The 15,319-nt window shown below is 48.0% G+C and overlaps 3 protein-coding genes across 5 annotated transcripts in view; 1 reads left to right on the top strand and 2 right to left on the bottom strand.

Moving 5' to 3' along the window:
- LOC104572272 (alpha-1,2-mannosyltransferase ALG9) overlaps positions 1–8,095 on the bottom strand; it is a 28,393-nt gene extending 20,298 nt beyond the window's left edge. Inside the window, exons 1-9 of one of the 3 annotated variants that reach the window (XM_088527379.1) lie at positions 7,924–8,095; positions 7,531–7,687; positions 7,186–7,389; positions 6,348–6,506; positions 2,684–2,822; positions 2,354–2,488; positions 1,764–1,834; positions 945–1,033; positions 230–365 (exon numbers count right to left, since the gene is read on the bottom strand). In XM_088527379.1, the coding sequence (XP_088383505.1) occupies positions 230–365; positions 945–1,033; positions 1,764–1,834; positions 2,354–2,488; positions 2,684–2,822; positions 6,348–6,506; positions 7,186–7,389; positions 7,531–7,687; positions 7,924–8,095 (1,262 nt within the window). Of the gene's footprint in view, positions 1–229; positions 366–944; positions 1,034–1,763; positions 1,835–2,353; positions 2,489–2,683; positions 2,823–3,700; positions 3,799–4,856; positions 6,237–6,347; positions 6,507–7,185; positions 7,390–7,530; positions 7,688–7,923 lie in introns of those variants that run through there. The other 2 variants (XM_088527378.1, XM_010219441.2) reach the window with 2 other exon arrangements.
- A 244-nt stretch (positions 8,096–8,339) lies between these two features.
- CFAP68 (cilia and flagella associated protein 68) lies at positions 8,340–9,838 on the top strand. The gene is made up of 3 exons (XM_010219440.2): positions 8,340–8,564; positions 9,076–9,142; positions 9,515–9,838. Exons 1-3 carry the CDS (start codon positions 8,340–8,342, stop codon positions 9,718–9,720), a joined length of 498 nt encoding a protein of 165 aa, XP_010217742.1. The 3' UTR covers positions 9,721–9,838.
- Positions 9,839–10,382: 544 nt separating this feature from the next.
- Positions 10,383–14,549, bottom strand: CRYAB (crystallin alpha B). The gene is made up of 3 exons (XM_010219425.2): positions 14,208–14,549; positions 12,423–12,545; positions 10,383–11,297 (listed from the first exon to the last, which is right to left on the bottom strand). Exons 1-3 carry the CDS (start codon positions 14,403–14,405, stop codon positions 11,094–11,096), a joined length of 525 nt encoding a protein of 174 aa, XP_010217727.2. The 5' UTR covers positions 14,406–14,549; the 3' UTR covers positions 10,383–11,093.
- Positions 14,550–15,319: the final 770 nt, after the last annotated feature.

Raw genomic sequence — 15,319 nt, 5'->3', positions numbered from 1 at the left:
GCAGTAACTTGGCGAGAATCATCACTTCACTGGGGTCTACTAGTCCCAGTTTCACTCATTTGGCTCAGGTCTGTTCCACATATTAGGGTCAGGAAATCCTCCCAAACCTAAGCAGCCCAAAGGTGAAGAAATAAGGCTGTGGTTCCTCCAACCCTGTGCAACTACATTCCCCTCAGCCAGGCAACAAATATTTGAGAAAGTACAAAACTTCTTAGCATCCCTCTCTTACCCAAGGGCTGCACTGAAGGGCCAGGCCACAAGGGCTCCTGCAGCCACCGCCAACACAGCTACAGAGGTCTTATCCATATACCAGCCAGTCATAGCAATCATGGTGGTGTACATGCAGAAACTGCTTGGGAGGAAAGCTGCAACACAAAGAAAGAAAGGGGTTAACACACCTTCTCTACAGTTAGAGAATGCACAAGTCCAAGGTGAGGCTAAACATCTCTTACGGTTTCCATGGAGCCTGGGATGCTTCACTGGAAGCTCTTAAAACTCCTAAGCTCTGGAAAATCATAGCTAAGTTTACAAGAGTTTCAGCAGTTTACTTAGCAGAAAGGCACAGCTAGATAAAAGAGACAGGACACAAAGGCAAATTACTATCCAAAAAAAACATGGCTTTCCCTCCTCAGATTAAGCACTGTTTAAAGAAGGCAGGTCAATAATCTTGGCTCCACTGCATCCAGACTGGAAGCTGCAGTAAAAATAAATATGCCTGCAAGAGGAAAGATAAAAGAAAGGGATGCAGGAAACCATCTCAGTCAAGAGCTATTCTGTCTCCACACCTGCTGCAAGAAATACCTGCAATGCAGTACAGCAAACTATCTAGTACAAGGCACTGGCTGCTAGAGAGATTGTGCTGTGGATTTTCTTCTCTCTGGACCTGCACTTGGTTCCTCTGGACAAAATCATTATTAGTTAGGCTCACTGATTAAGAGACTTACCTGCAGATGAGCAGAACATTCCAGTGCTGAGGACTAAGAATGCCAACATCAGCCGACTCACATGTAGTCCAAATTTCTTGCACACAGCCCTAAGGAAGCAAGGGAGAATTAGAGACCACTGAAAAGTCTTCAATACAGAAAAGCACAATACTCAACGCATGCAGAGCCACAAGCAATTCCTGGAGCATCCCCAAAGCTTTAATCTGGATGGCTCCCATTTCTCAGCCCCAAAGGCAATCTGCAAACCAGCAAGGTCACCACTGGCCTGGGATTTCAGATAGTCATAGCTCAAGATATATCAGCTTCATTCAAGGTAAGGGCTCGAAAGGCACAAATAAAAGGACGTGCAGCATAAATAAATACCTAGCTTAAATAAAACAATTGCCTGTTCAGATTACTGCATTTAGTGGATGTAGACACTACTGGCAAATACACCACAGAGGGAAACCATAAATGCCTCCCACCAAAAATCACCACGATAAACATACACAGCACCAGTCTCCTTCCAGCAGAGCTCAGTTTACAAGACACCCACCCTACTTGCTGATATCAGTGAGAAGTGGGGTAGCCAAGCAAAACACTGCAGTGGAGAAGTGGGTGGTGAATCTCAGACTACAATTTTGTCCTAGCAGTGAAACTCCAAAAAATATTTCATTAAGTTGCCTTAATAGACATATATCTTTAAGCTTGATTGTGAAACAACCCAGTCTAGGAGACATATTCACATATGGGCGTAAGAATATGTTTTCTGTGGCAGGAATTGAATGTGTTATTCACAATGCTTGAAAAGACTCACAGCAGTCACCTTCCTATACTCACTTATAGAAATAGAGTTCACAAACGCAGCTCAGGAAGGCCAGGAAGCATCGGAGGAAATAGAAGATAAGAACCTAGGAGAGGCACCCAAGTCAGAACAAGGTTCACAATAAAGCTGATGTACCTGGTGGTATCAAACAGGTCCCAAGAACAAAAGGTCTGAACCAGATGGAGCAAATTTAACAGCAGTGACTGAGCCTATTCTTGTAGACCCAGACTGCAGACCAAGGGATGGCAAAAGCTCCCAACAGCTCAAGGGCTAGCCCTCTAATCCTGATGCCCTTTACAGCAAATAAAGTGAACACAGTGCACTGAACCGACTGGTGCTATCTCCCAATTCTGGAAGACTGTAAAGAAAAATATTTGCAAAAACAAATTCACTCCAGATATCCAAATAACATGTAACACCACAGATGCCTCTGGATACAGGTGAAGAAAAACTTTCACAGCATGACAAAAGCTCACCAGGTAGAATGCATTTTCAGTAGTTTTGTTATCACTTATTATCACTGACAACAGAGAAAGCAACTGTTTAACCGACACTAAAAGCATGTTAGTTTCTCACAAGAGAAGCCTTAATATGTCTCATTTACCTTATTAGTTTGTAGAACTCTAGCATGGAACAAGGCTGGTAACGCATGAAGCCACAAGTAACCATAGGAGCGGATGGCATAGGCTGGAGAGTATTCCCATGTCTGGAATCCCTTCCCATAAATGAGGTAGTGTGTCTACAGAGGTGATCAAAAACAAACAAACAAACCAAAGTGGATCAAATGAAGTCTGCAGCTTTGCACTTCCCAATATTGAATCCTCGAATATTTTTCTTTGAAAAACACAGATTGGAAACAGGTTTTAGAAAAAGCTACCTTTGTATGGACTGATTACAAACTCTCAGATTGCTCCAAGGAGAAACTGCCACTTACCGGTTCCCAGTAGTTAAATGTCTCATCGCAATCTGAGATGTTGCTTAAGAGAGCAGCACAGAACCTGGCTGAGATGAGACACTTGAAGGCTGTAGATCCTTCAGGGGCCCAGACTTGTCCTGTTTTGTTTCCAGATGGTCTAGCACAAAAGACATATATAAACATACATTAGGAAGTCTCAGTAACAGGACTAAGAGTAGTGAGGTGTCCCTCAACAAAGAATTAACCAGAAAGAGCCTTTATAGCTCTCCAAGTAACCAAGGAACAGCCTTTTTTTTTTTTTTTTTTTAAACTCTGAAAACACTGCCTTGGCCAACACTTGTGAATCATTCTCTTCCTTTCAGACCTTGCTGCTCTAAGCATGTTTGCACCTCCTTAATTCCCACCATGATGGAAAGCTCATTTAGAGCATTCGGTGGGTACAGATGGCACTTCTATTTACTGCTCTCTCTGTGGGCCCCACAGCTCCCTCCCCGTATCATCCCACAATGCCACAGAGCAGCAAAGTTCCTGCACCCAGCCCACCCCTAAAAGCCAACCTCACATGACCTCATCCAGCACAGACATGACATCCCTCCAGCACAGAGGCAGAGGGGCAGGCACTGCCTGCTGTGGTGCCATGAGGAGCAAAAGCTGCTTTGGACACGCCGAGGAAACCCACTTCCACCGAGTGTGCCAAGCTCCAGGATGCCCACTGCGGTACCTCACCACGCAAATCCGAGAAATCACCCGAGAAAAAACCGTCCGAAATAACACTCGTTCTCTGGACCGCCCCCGCCCCAGGAGACGGTTGCTGACCCCCGAAAGCAGTTATGCCCGCGGACGGCAGTGCCAGACCCCCGGGAGACCGTTACTCGCCCCTCGCGGCGGTTGCTGACCCCGCGCAACCGTTGCTGACCCCTGGGAGGCGGTTACCCCTCCTGCCGCGTGACGCCTGCGCACAGCCCGGGGAGCCGGCACGCGCCCCTCCCTTTCTGCCCGCCGCCGCTGCCGGCGCCCCCGCCGCCCGCCACCTACTCCCCCCGGGCCTCGTCGCCGCTCGCAGCCTCCGCCCGCGGCCGAGCCGCTTCACCGCCGCCCGCCCGCGGCCGCTGCCGGGCCCCCTTGGCCGCCATGCTGAGTCCGGGCAGCCGGGCGCCCGCGCCCTCCCCCGAGACAAGCCGAAGCCGGCGGCCGCCATGCCAGGTGTGGGCACGGGCGCTGCCGGCTGCGCGGGGCCGTCAGGGCGCCCCCCGCCGGCCGCAGCCCCGCGCCGCGGGGAAGGCGCTCGTCCGAAGGCAGCCCTCTAAGGGCACGCAGCGACAGCACCGTGGTAATTACTATTAGAGTGATCAGTAACCTTTCACAAGCCGCTAATTAAAAGACTGACAAGGATCCAGTGTAGCTCTTTATACACGTACCTCACAGAAACGAGTAGATTCCCTAATAAAATCTATGACTAGATTTACATCATCATGGCTATTCATTTCTATTGTAGCTATTACTATTTCTCTTGTAGCTATTAGACAGCATCTCAGAGAACAGCTTTTTAAATGCTACTATCTCCTGGAATCTAATCATAGAATTATCATTAATATTTACTGTCTATATTAGCCATTAATAAAACTATCACTATCCTATAACCTACCAGTGAATGGGGATGGAGCTGTATGGGGTCTATCCCACACTGGCCCTCCTTCTCCCGGAGAGAGCTGCACTGAGCAGACCTGGCAAACAGCGGGCACTGATATGACCTAGTACCTGCTGCAAGACTTGTTTAGTGCTCAAAGTCCCCTGTTTCTTGACAGTGAGGGTGACAGAGCATGGGAACAGGTTGCCAAGAGAGGTTGCGCAATCTCCTTCCCTGCAGATCTTCAAATCCCGCTTGGACACAATCCTGTGTAACATGCTCTAGCTGACCGTTCGGACTAGATGATCTCTAGAGGTCCCTTCTAACCTTAACGATTCAATGATTCTACGACAACCGCTTCGCACAACTTAAAAAGCTCAGGTTTGGTAGACTCGATACAGCAGCCATCACCGAAAGGCACGGGTGAACATAAGCAGCACTAGGAACAGTGATTTGGCATGAGTAAGTGAATGAATTCCAGTTATTCCTATTATAGAAACCTTGTAAAAGTTGCTACTTAAAAAAGAATAGATTGCATTACTGACACAGAAAATAAGTAAACACAGGGTCTTTGTTACTTCTAACAGGAATGTCCACATTTAAAATGCATGCAGATGCATGAAATCGGTCCACAGCACCTTTACAAAAGGCCTGGCAACAACACACAGTGTTAGGTCCAACAAATGCAGTCCACATTTTCAGACCAGCAATACTTGCGGGTGCTGCTGAAGAGGCTGCAGGCAGCCTGCAATACTTTACCGAAGAGTTACATGTAAGTATCGCTGTATCTCCTTCCGAAACAGTAGCTGCATCTCTGCTGCATCCTGGCAGCTCAGTGCCTTGTCGCAGGACTGATAGGTCAGTCTGTAGCAGAGGCTCTTCCGTGCAGTCTCTGAATGCTGGAAGCTGTCAATTAACTGGATGGATACGACTGTTTCACGTGACACCTGCCTGGCAATGGTGTGGAAAGCAACTTCATCAAACTGTTCACTCTCAGGAACCCAAAAGCTGACATCATGCACATAAGAAGGCGGATAGAGAGAAAAACTCTTAAAAAGCCTTAACTCTCCCCCGAGAAACTGACTGAGGAAGCGCTCATCCGATGTCCAGAGCATCCGCCAGTCAGCTATTCCACAGATCAGCATAGCTAAGAGGTCCAGATTCAATGACGCAAACACAACCACCAAACCACCGCTCTTTGCTCCACCACAAGCCATGCCCACAGTTCCCACACACCAACCCTTTTCACAGGAGCCTAAAGCATCCATTTCCACACAAACGGTGTGTTGAATTTTAGTAATCTGACTTTCAGAAGCAGCAAAGCCATTTAGTTCTGTTCTTTCAAAGTTTGTTGCTTCCTGCAGAGTAATGGTCAATTTACACCCAGAAGCAGTCTGGTGAAGCAAATATATGCCGCTTCTAATGGCATCCACCAGCATCTGCATAAAACCGCTCTCCATACCCCTATCAACTGCACCTACAAACACCGCCTCATGAAAAACAGGCAGAGAGTGGGGAGAGATAGGGCACTTCCTGAAGACAGGGCCACAAATAACATAAAGCGTCTCAGGCAGAAAGGTGGCTCTTTCTATTAGTGTCTGAACATAGGGCAGCAGGGAAGGCCTAAGGAAATACTGTTCTGAAATGAGGTTACCCTCTTGTACCTTCATGCAGCCATTTTCATCTGCATTCTTGCAAAAATCAGTGTGGAAAAATAACACTGCGTTTGCCAGTCCATGAGCCATTTGTTCAGTGCTTGCATTCTGCTCTGGCTTGGGAATGATCCAAAACACATTTGAGTGACAAACACCACCAATGTGACCTTTGTGTAGCAAAGAAAGGGAGCAGTCAATGCTTTGTATTGGAAAGGTTTGGCTGAGCACTGCAGTGAGCTGCTTCTTGACTGTTCTTACTGGATGCTCTGAATTGCGTTCTAGGAAACCCCTGTGGAAAACAACATGACAAATTATAGACTCCATTTGGTACATGGCTAAGTTGGTCATGTATGCTGAGAGTGCATGTTACTGCCAAACACTTGCTAATTATAATACTTACCTGTTAATCTTATCCACAAGCATTTGTGGTACTTGAAAAGAAACTCTTCTGCTTCCCAGTTCCATCTGGCAAACCATAGGTTTGAGATGTAGAAGTGGAGTGCTTCGTGTGAAAATGTGGTTTAAAGCTCCGTCCACACTGAAAGATTTATCTTGACTTCTGTCAATATATAAAACCATAACAAAGTCGTTGATATATTTGTATACTTAATCTGCCAGAAGTGCGCATGGTGACAGAGATAACCTGAAGAGACCTACTGACCACAACACTAAAAACACTATTTCTGAATGCCAGCTCACGTTAGGAGGTGAGCAAAATGCTACTCAATCTATTTTTACTGTGTGTGTGATCAAAAAACAGAAGAGCTTATCCAGAGAGGTCCTGGAATCTCCATCCTTGGAGATGCCCAAAATCCAATGGGATATAGCTCTAAGAAACGTGCTATACCCGATCATGCTTTGGGCTGCAGGATAGGAATATCTCCAGACATTCATACCAACATTGAGGCTATGATTCTGTGATCGTCTGCAATGCAGAAACACATACCACAGTCCCCCGCTTCTTGCCTGCGGGGCAAGGCTGACATTTGTTCTAACAGTGACCACTAGAACCTTTAATATCCTAAAATAACCTTATTTCTGAAGGATACTTTCTCAAGCTGCTTAAATTTTAATCTTAGCTATTCTCCTTAGAGACAAAAGAGACTGGTAGCTATTTTAAGGAATACAAATCCAGTTTCTCTCTCTTCAAGAAACAACAGACTGAAAGAAAATATGATGATACCAGCCTTCATGAAAGCATTAGTTTCAATATTTGAGTATTGTCACCTAACGGTTACCTGTAGCCTGTACATTTATATCCATGAATACTCTCTGCATTGAAGGGACGAACATCACTCAGGATAAATCTGGCTCCTGCCGCGACCGCCACTATTTGCCAGCTGTTGTGCCACTCTCTCCTTGGTCGATCAGCAGGTGTCCCACCCTGCCCACTGCAAAGCGCCACATGGACCTCACCTTCCTCTGCCAGCACTTCTGCACAGCTAGAAGGAAAACCAGGCAATAAGAAAAAAATGCTAATGCATTCAGAATTTGTGTAGTGCTAGTGAAACACCAGGAGAGGGGCTAGAAAGCCATTTCATAGCAATTTGAAAACAAAACAAAACAAAACAAACTCTACTCACCTGGAGAAGAACTGGGCAAGCAACTCTCTGTTCTTCACCACTCCAGCTTTTCTTCCACAGTGTGGGAAGTTGAAATAAACACATGAAAACAGTCTGTCGGATGGTAAAAAGTAGTCCTTCAATTTTGTGCAGTCCACAGAAAACAGAACTTCAGCTCCTCCAAGGCATGCAAAAAGAAGCATAAGAACTTTTAAGTTATGGCAGGTTTTCAAACCAAGTCAATGACTAAACTGCATTAAAGGGAGGCCTAAATCGGGCTGTTAAAACTGTCGACCTGCAGCACAATTTCGACTTCTGGGCATACATATTGTGAATGGAAACCAAAACTAAACCAAAGCAACTGCTGCTCAGCGCACCTCCAGGCGAGGAGACGGCCCCGCCGCGTCGCCTCACCTCTCTCCCGCAGCCGCCGGATGTTTCGGGCCGCCAACGCCCGGCCGGACACCGCCTCCTCGCTCTCGTAGCAGGTGGCCACGAAGCGGGCGGCGGGGTCGCTTTCGCAGAGGGCGGCCGCGAAAGAAAAGTTGCCCTCGCCGAGGAGCAGGACGCGCCGTGCCGGCCCCATGCCGGCACAGAGCCGCGGCCGCAGCCGCTTACGGCACAAGATGGCGCCGCGGCGCCGCCCCGAGGAGCGGGCGGCGGGTGACTGCAGCCGTTGGCCGTTGAGCGCGGCCCGTGCGCGAGGGACTACACGTCCCAGCTGCTCTGGGGGGATAAATGACCCCCTAGGTCCAGTCCGAGAAAAGTAGCGCTGCTCTCCACATCGGGAAGGAAAGGGTTGCCCTTTGGGCCCCTATCTGCCCCAGCACATGGCACAGGCAGGGCCATGGCTCCCCGGGCAGGGCTCGCTGCTGCGCGCCACTGGCCATGGAGAGGTGTGGGCAGACTGGAGCCCGACTGCCAAGTTTGCACAGTTCGGCTGGAGGTGCACCACCAACGAAAGCAGTTATTCGCACAAAACCCTCATGGGGAACTGGAACGAGGAGCGATTCAATATCCAGAAAGTCGTGCAGCCCAAGCCCCTTGCTTCCCAGGTGTGTGCTTCCTCTTCTGCCTTTAGAGAGCCGTAGTGAGCCCCAGCGCACTCAGTTGGATCCGGGGCTTTATCGCTCTATTCTTGGCACATCTGTGGCACAGAGATCTGCAGGGATAGCTGCCCTGCGCCTTTCTTTCTTACTGGGCCTTCAAAGTGAGGCAAGGAAACAGTTTGCTCCTTCAACCTTACCTTCAAGGGTCCTGCTCCAGAAGTGCAGACTTCAGAAATGGCTTTTCAGTTAATTGCTTTTATTCCTTCTGAAGATGGCCCCAATCCAACTGTATTCCCTTTGCCGTTCAGGGTTTTGCCCTTTTATGGTGAGTCAGATTAAGTCACCCAAGCTTTGCCATCCTACCTTAACCTGTCTTTAAAGAGGTACTGTAATTGCAGATACTTTGGTCTTCTCATAAGGTACAAAATGCTAGAGTTTACTTACATGTAGATAGCATTAGAATAATGCTAATGTTTACTTGTGTTTAGCCACACTAAATAAGAGATTTTCTTTTCAGTATTCTCACTGCTTTGAAACGACTTACTCTTCAGATTTCGACAAGGGAAAGCATCAAATAACGAGAAGTAGGTGCACAAAAACGTAATCTGGTTTGTAGAGGAGCTGACGAGAAGCTTCTAAGTGACGGTAGTGCTTAGAGATGGAAGAATTCAGATTTCCCTTCTTGTTGTTAAGTCGTGTTCCTACAGCACCATGTAACAGGTATTTCAAGTCATTTAGGGAGTGGTGTTTGCATTTCAAGTGTTCTCGTCCAGCTGACCTCATCACCTCTGTCCCTAAGGAGCTACCACTCAAAATTCCCATTTCTTGCTGCTGAGTTTGTAGCCTAAACACTACTGTGCAGCAAAAATATCTCTCAACTTCACTTTCTGGATATAATCTTATTATTTTGCACCTCAAGTTTTTGTTTGTTTTGATTTGTCTTGTTTTTCTTTTAGGATTTAAGCGAGAACCTCACTGGTTTCCAGGCCACCAGCCTGAGTTGGAACCGCCTCCTTTCAAACCAACTGAGCAGTCCTGCTACATGATCGACTACAGGCCTCCATATGAGAGCATTTCCTTTGCTGACGTCCCAGGCTCAGAGAAAGAGGAGGAGGATGCGGAAAAAATAACAGCAAAGCTACAGCCTGTGCCTCCAGAGTGACAGGAGGCCTGTCTGCCAGCTGTGCTGCAAGGATGGCCTTCAAGCAGAAAAAACTGTCAGACATTAAAACCAAATGTAGCACCACATGAAATATATTCTTCTTGCTTCCCAAGCTGTACTGTTTGTCACTTGGTTGTTTTTCTGTCACTTTTTTGTGTGCAGAGGTGATAACAGGGCATCTAGATCATGCTGTGCCTTGTCAGTGAGGTTCAAATAAGACTGTGAGCTGGAAGAGCGTATTACAACCAGCTAATAGAAAATGCTAGAACCTGGCATCTGGTGGGATTTGGGACATTTGACTATGATCCCATATCACTGATTGTTTATTTCTCTGACTTATGGCCTTGGAGGAAGTATGCGCTTTCAGTTCATTCGAAATTTAAACTGATGCCTTCTATAAGGTCTTTTTTTTGTCTTAGCTTGCATAACGGACAGAGAAAATAGCTTGAGCCATAACTGAGTGTCACCATCTAGGCATTGCTGGACATATTTGTGGCATTCTGTCCTTTTTAGACAAGAATTAGATTCAATTCCATTACTACAGATTTTCCTTTATGCTGGTATCTCTTTGAAACCGGAGATACTAAGCAGCTGGTAACACCTGAGAAGATCTTTTCAGCATTTTGTACCGCTCAACAATGTTAGCATAAATCAGATTAATATTTTAGACTTCAGATGCTATTTATTGTTTGAAGGGCACTGGTCACATAGTTTTGAAGTGATGTGATTTGCACCATGAGAGCAGGACATTTTTCTCTGCTCTGGGCGTATCTGTTTACAGCAGCTATGCAACCGTCATTTGCAAAGGGTCTGAATTGGTTGCAGCACTTGGACACTTCCCCATACCATGAGTCATTCTAGAGATTTAAGATACAATTGTCCCCCTTTCAGTTGTTATCTAATACCCTAATACCCATATTTAGAATGGGTTTCAACTGTCATGTAGTTGTCTTATCAGTCTCATCTCCAGTGGAGAGACTTTCCAATTGCTTGTGAAACATATTCTGAAATCCTCCAGAAAAACTGAGGGAAAGGGATCATGCAATTAAACATTTGCAAAACCTGGGCGTAATTATATGAAACCAGCAAAGTGGTTCTGACCCCCAGGACGAGCTCTCCTGGACACACCAGTGCTAAGGCTGTAAGTGGGAATGATGCCAGGTATGTTTCACTGCACAGGAAGCTGACGCAGCTTTCTTAAGACAACGCTTCACATATCCTGAGCATTCAGAAGCCGAAATACGAAGTGCTTATTCATGTTTTATTTGTTAGTAAATTTACTCAGCATAAATAAATAAGAGTGGCCATTCACTACAGCTGGCATCTGGCGTGAACTGTTCTTGAAAAGCCCAAGTCTGACTTTAAATAGCAGCCTACTTCCTTTGGGCTCCCGTAATGGCAGGCTTCTCCTCGTGGGTGATAGGGATCGTGCGCTCAGGCAGGTCACTTGGTTTCCTTGGTGCACTCACTGTCAGGACACCATCCAAAGAGAGTGACGAGGTTATGGTCAGGGGATCCACGTCAGCTGGAATCCTGTATTTCCTGTTGAACTCCCTGGCAATAAAGCCATGCTCATCCTTCAAAAGGAAAAGAAAAGGGACAGCCTTGATTAGAAGTATTCACTCAGTTCCAACCAAACCATGGGCCCTTTGCATACAGCCTGAGTTTGGGATGCTTGAGCCCTCAAAGGAAGATATTTCTGAATGTTTTAAGTCTACCATGAGATGTCTTTATAAAGTGCCAAGACTGGCTAAAGTCACCAGCCCTGACCGTGGGTGCCTGTGTTTGCAGGGGGAGGCTTTGTGTTGCTGCTCTTGTGCCAGCCATACTGCCTTTGTCACCCAGCACTATGAGGCCACTTCTAAGATGCTGGAGCTACATCCAGTACCACACCTATTCCCAAGGGTCTCTAGGGTTCTTGTAAAACACAGCTTCCCAAAGAACTAATCTCTGCTAAAGTACTTGATTATTTTCTTAGCCAGAAAACTTTGGAGGGGCAATGTCAGAATTACAGATTTGGCCCAGCTACATCAGACAATGCTGAGTTTCCTGACTGGCAAATCTGTGCTCCCAGAAGCTCTTAGTGCTGACAGTTACACTGGCATAGCTGCTTTGCCACCAGCATTTGTTTCCTTCTGCTGTGGCAGGGTGAGAGAACTGGAAAACCCTGTTTTGTACAGCTTTCTACATGGCTTTTGACCAGGCATTGCCTGGCTAGCACACAGGTCCCTAGGGCCAGCAGGCGGTAGGATGGCCAGCAGCAGAACACAACCCTTAAAGATTGCAAACTGGTAAATGGGCCTTTTTCAGGAAGAGATAACCTCCTACTAACAGAACAGGGTAATGGACTATTCATTATGTGGTTTAATTATTACAGTTCATTGTTAACTTATTGAATGCCTGCCTGCATTCCTGGCCTCTTTCCAGCCAGAGGAAGGCTCAGAAATGCACATTTCAATGTTGATTTTCCAGTTCAGTTCACAGTTCATATAATCAGCAATAAATCCCTATCCTGTTGCTGCCCAGTCTGGGATCAGTGAGGGCGATTACAAAGAGCATCTTCTTTTAGCATTAGTTGATAAAAAACACTATAAGTGCTTGCAGATGAGCACAGGAAAGGATGCATTTACAGTCTCCTCATTTTACCATAGGTGAGGAAGTTCGAACTGACTCTATCCACCATGTAGTGAAAGCAGAAGTACCTGGCGCTCCTCATGTTTCCCATGGATATCTATCATGTCCCCTAACACCTTCACTTTCAGCTCCTCAGGGGAAAAATGCTTCACATCAAGGTTTACAGTAAACTTGTCTTTCTCCAGTCGCATCTGCAAAACAAGGAGATGACTTCAGAAAAGAGCAAGTGAGGGTTTCGGCCTTAAAAGAAGCTCAGAATATGACAGTTCATGGTACCTTCACACACCCTCACCCAAAAAGCTGGGAAGGAGCAGCACCATCCAATCTCCTTCATCCAGTGCTGGGGTTCTGACCTGGCTGGATTTGTCTCTTTCTTGCCTGTTACATTAAAACAGAGCCCACTGCTAAAGTGTGATGCTTTTCTTTCTTTTGATTACATGGGATAAGTATTTTTCCAGGGTGGCAAAGAGACTCCTCCAACTTTAGTTTATTAAAACTGACTCACTAGTTGGCCTACAGGTTTTGTATCTGGTTCTTTTTACAGAATGTCTGGAGGTTTCAAGTCTCTCTAACTGGATTTTGCAAGGTCTTTAAAGAAACCTAACTGCAGCTGACTGCAGCTCATCTGTGCCACTTGCAGGCTTTCCTCTCTCTTATCACTCTTTAGTAACTGAAGTAACATGTCACTGGCAAACACTGCCACCTCACTGCCTGCCTCTCTTATCTGAGCAGCTGGATTCCTGATGAAACTGAGTCATATGCTGCTAATCTTGCCTCCTTCCTGTTCATTTTACACTTTATCACCTCTACTAAATTCTGCTTTTTGATTATTCCTGAGGTTGAATTCACCTGTGCTACCCATCACTTATCTCCCTGGTCTGGACAAACCCCTGAGACTTTGCTGTTTCCTGGGGCTTTTCCTCTGCTGCTCCTTTCTGTGCTGTGGGACCTGATGTGAGCTGGATGAAGGCTGGAAGGCCCAGAGCAAGAGCAGCCCTGAGCTTCCCAGGCGCTGCTAGCCACGGCAGACACTTGCTGGTGAGGTGTTGGGATCACAGTTAAGTGTGAGAGCTGACACGGCCAGGGCAAGACAAACCGGTGCAGAAACCACCAAAAAGCTGTGAACCACACTCCTGCTCAGAGGCGACATGATGTCTAGGGAAAAAGTAGTTCAGAGCCAGGGCTTTCCTGGCTCTTCTCTGCAGAAGTTGCTGGAGCTTGGAGGCCTCCAAGGGAGAGCCATTCTGTGCTAGATTTTCCTCTAGCCTGGCACTTTGGCTGGGATGAATATCTTCTTCACCTCTGGGATTGCCATGAACATGCAAGCAGGTCCAGGAACGGGAAGCAGCTCTCACTGTTGGCAGCACAAGGGAATGTGGGAGATGGGTAGGGTTGGAGGGCTGTTTCATGATCAGCTGGGTCCTGGGTGTTTCTCACAGGCCCCTTTTTCCCCAGCTGCCCTGGCCTTCCACACTGCCTGACACAAGGATTCCGCCACTCCTGCACTCTCTTTCCTTCTGGCAGGGAGCGGACTTGACAGCTTCGTAGGGAATTTAGGTCTTGTCCTTTCTCCCTCCGCTCTCAAAGTCATTTGCAGCACCGAGTCAGCTCAGCTCACCTCTGTTCCCAGGGCTCTGGCAGTTCTTGCTCAGAGTCCCGTGGCTGGCAGAGCAGGCAGAGCTCCACGCCCACTGCAGAGGAGCAGAGACACGAGCCCAGCACGTTTCCCCCAGGCGTTTCCCAGCAAGTGCCTGCAAGCAGCTTCCCAGCTCTCCGCTGCCACGGGACCCAGCTCCAGGCACATCAGGATGTGCATGCAGCAAGAGCAAAGAGCAGTAAGAAGTGAAGGTTACCTCAGAGAGCCCTGTCTCTATCCAGCTGGGCATCCGAAAGATGGGGGACCGCATCAGGAAGCTGCTGAGGCCAGGGGAGGTGGGGAGCAGCTCCGACTCCTGCAGAGGCTCCCCGAAAGTCTGGTCGAAGATGCGACTCGGCGCCAGCAAGGATAACAGAGGCCGGCGGATGAGGGGGTTGTGGATAGTGATATCCATTGGAGGGTGCAGGAGGAACAGGGCCAGCGACTGTGCTGCAAGGCTGTGTGGGGAGCAGGGCCGCTTTATAGCCGAGCGGCCAGCCCAGCCTCCCCCCGCTGAGCCCGCACGAACCGTGATGTCAGGGATTTTATTGTCCTGCTCGTGGGCCGGTGCCTTCGCTGTGCCTGGGAGCTGTCTGGGGGATTTGATCACGCTGCTGAGGAGGAGGGCGCAGGGGAGAAGAAAAGGAGCCTGACGGGACAGCAAGAAGCCAAGCTGCCCCGCCACCCGCTCTGCTCCCCACGTGCTGTTTATCCGCAGAGTTGCAGTCGGCTTGGCTGATGCTCCCAGCTGCTTCAGATGCCAGCAGGATCAATGCGGCTCCTATCTTTGGCTCACACGGAAAATGACAAGGGGCCGTTGTTTCTGCTGCCAGCCTCAGGGCTCTGGCTCCCAGCATCGCCCATGGTCCTGAGGAGAGCTCCATGCAAAGGAAGACGGGGCTGGTTTAACTGGGGGGAAGCCAGGAAAGATCCCATGAGGTGTGACTGCATGGCTCTCTGCAGCCCAGCACGCAGGGGCACGTGAGCCCAGCTGCCTTGGTGCAGGCCTGCCGGTGTGGGTGCAAATGAAGGATGTCTTCCTGCACAGTGCACCAAGCCACTTTGCCCTCTATAGAAACCCCTTCGCTGCAGAGAGCAGAAGAGCCTGTTGGGGAGCTCTATATGCCCCAGGTGCAAGCAGGAATAACCCTGCCTTGAGCCTTTCTCCAGGTCTCATCAGACAGTGCTGAAGTCCAGGACAGGCTAGATGGCCATCTCTCAGAAGCTCAGTCTGGGCTGTGGAGGTGACACTAGCAGGATCTGGATCCTGCCCAGCGCAGTTTAGGTACCTGGAGGACTTTAGCACTCACAGGAACAAAAGGCTCATGC

The sequence above is a fragment of the Tinamus guttatus genome, unplaced genomic scaffold, assembly GCF_059628265.1.
Source record: "Tinamus guttatus ecotype Peru unplaced genomic scaffold, ASM5962826v1 Tinamus_guttatus_pri_ptg000284l, whole genome shotgun sequence".
Classification (NCBI taxonomy): domain Eukaryota; kingdom Metazoa; phylum Chordata; class Aves; order Tinamiformes; family Tinamidae; genus Tinamus; species Tinamus guttatus.
Note: the sequence above shows the minus strand (reverse complement) of the source record. Positions and strands in the feature narration are given on the sequence as shown.

What these genes read in the sequence shown, in the direction of transcription:
- CFAP68 (XM_010219440.2), top strand. Translation starts at nt 8,340, where the DNA reads ATGGCACAGGCAGGGCCATGGCTCCCCGGGCAGGGCTCGCTGCTGCGC. An exon ending in CCAAGCCCCTTGCTTCCCAG is followed by an intron (nt 8,565 to 9,075) that starts GTGTGTGCTTCC and finishes TTTTCTTTTCAG; the next exon opens with TATTCTCACTGCTTTGAAAC. An exon ending in AAAGCATCAAATAACGAGAA is followed by an intron (nt 9,143 to 9,514) that starts GTAGGTGCACAA and finishes TTTTTCTTTTAG; the next exon opens with GATTTAAGCGAGAACCTCAC.
- CRYAB (XM_010219425.2), bottom strand. Translation starts at nt 14,405, where the DNA reads ATGGATATCACTATCCACAACCCCCTCATCCGCCGGCCTCTGTTATCC. An exon ending in TAGAGACAGGGCTCTCTGAG is followed by an intron (nt 12,546 to 14,207) that starts GTAACCTTCACT and finishes CTTGTTTTGCAG; the next exon opens with ATGCGACTGGAGAAAGACAA. An exon ending in GGAAACATGAGGAGCGCCAG is followed by an intron (nt 11,298 to 12,422) that starts GTACTTCTGCTT and finishes TTCCTTTTGAAG; the next exon opens with GATGAGCATGGCTTTATTGC.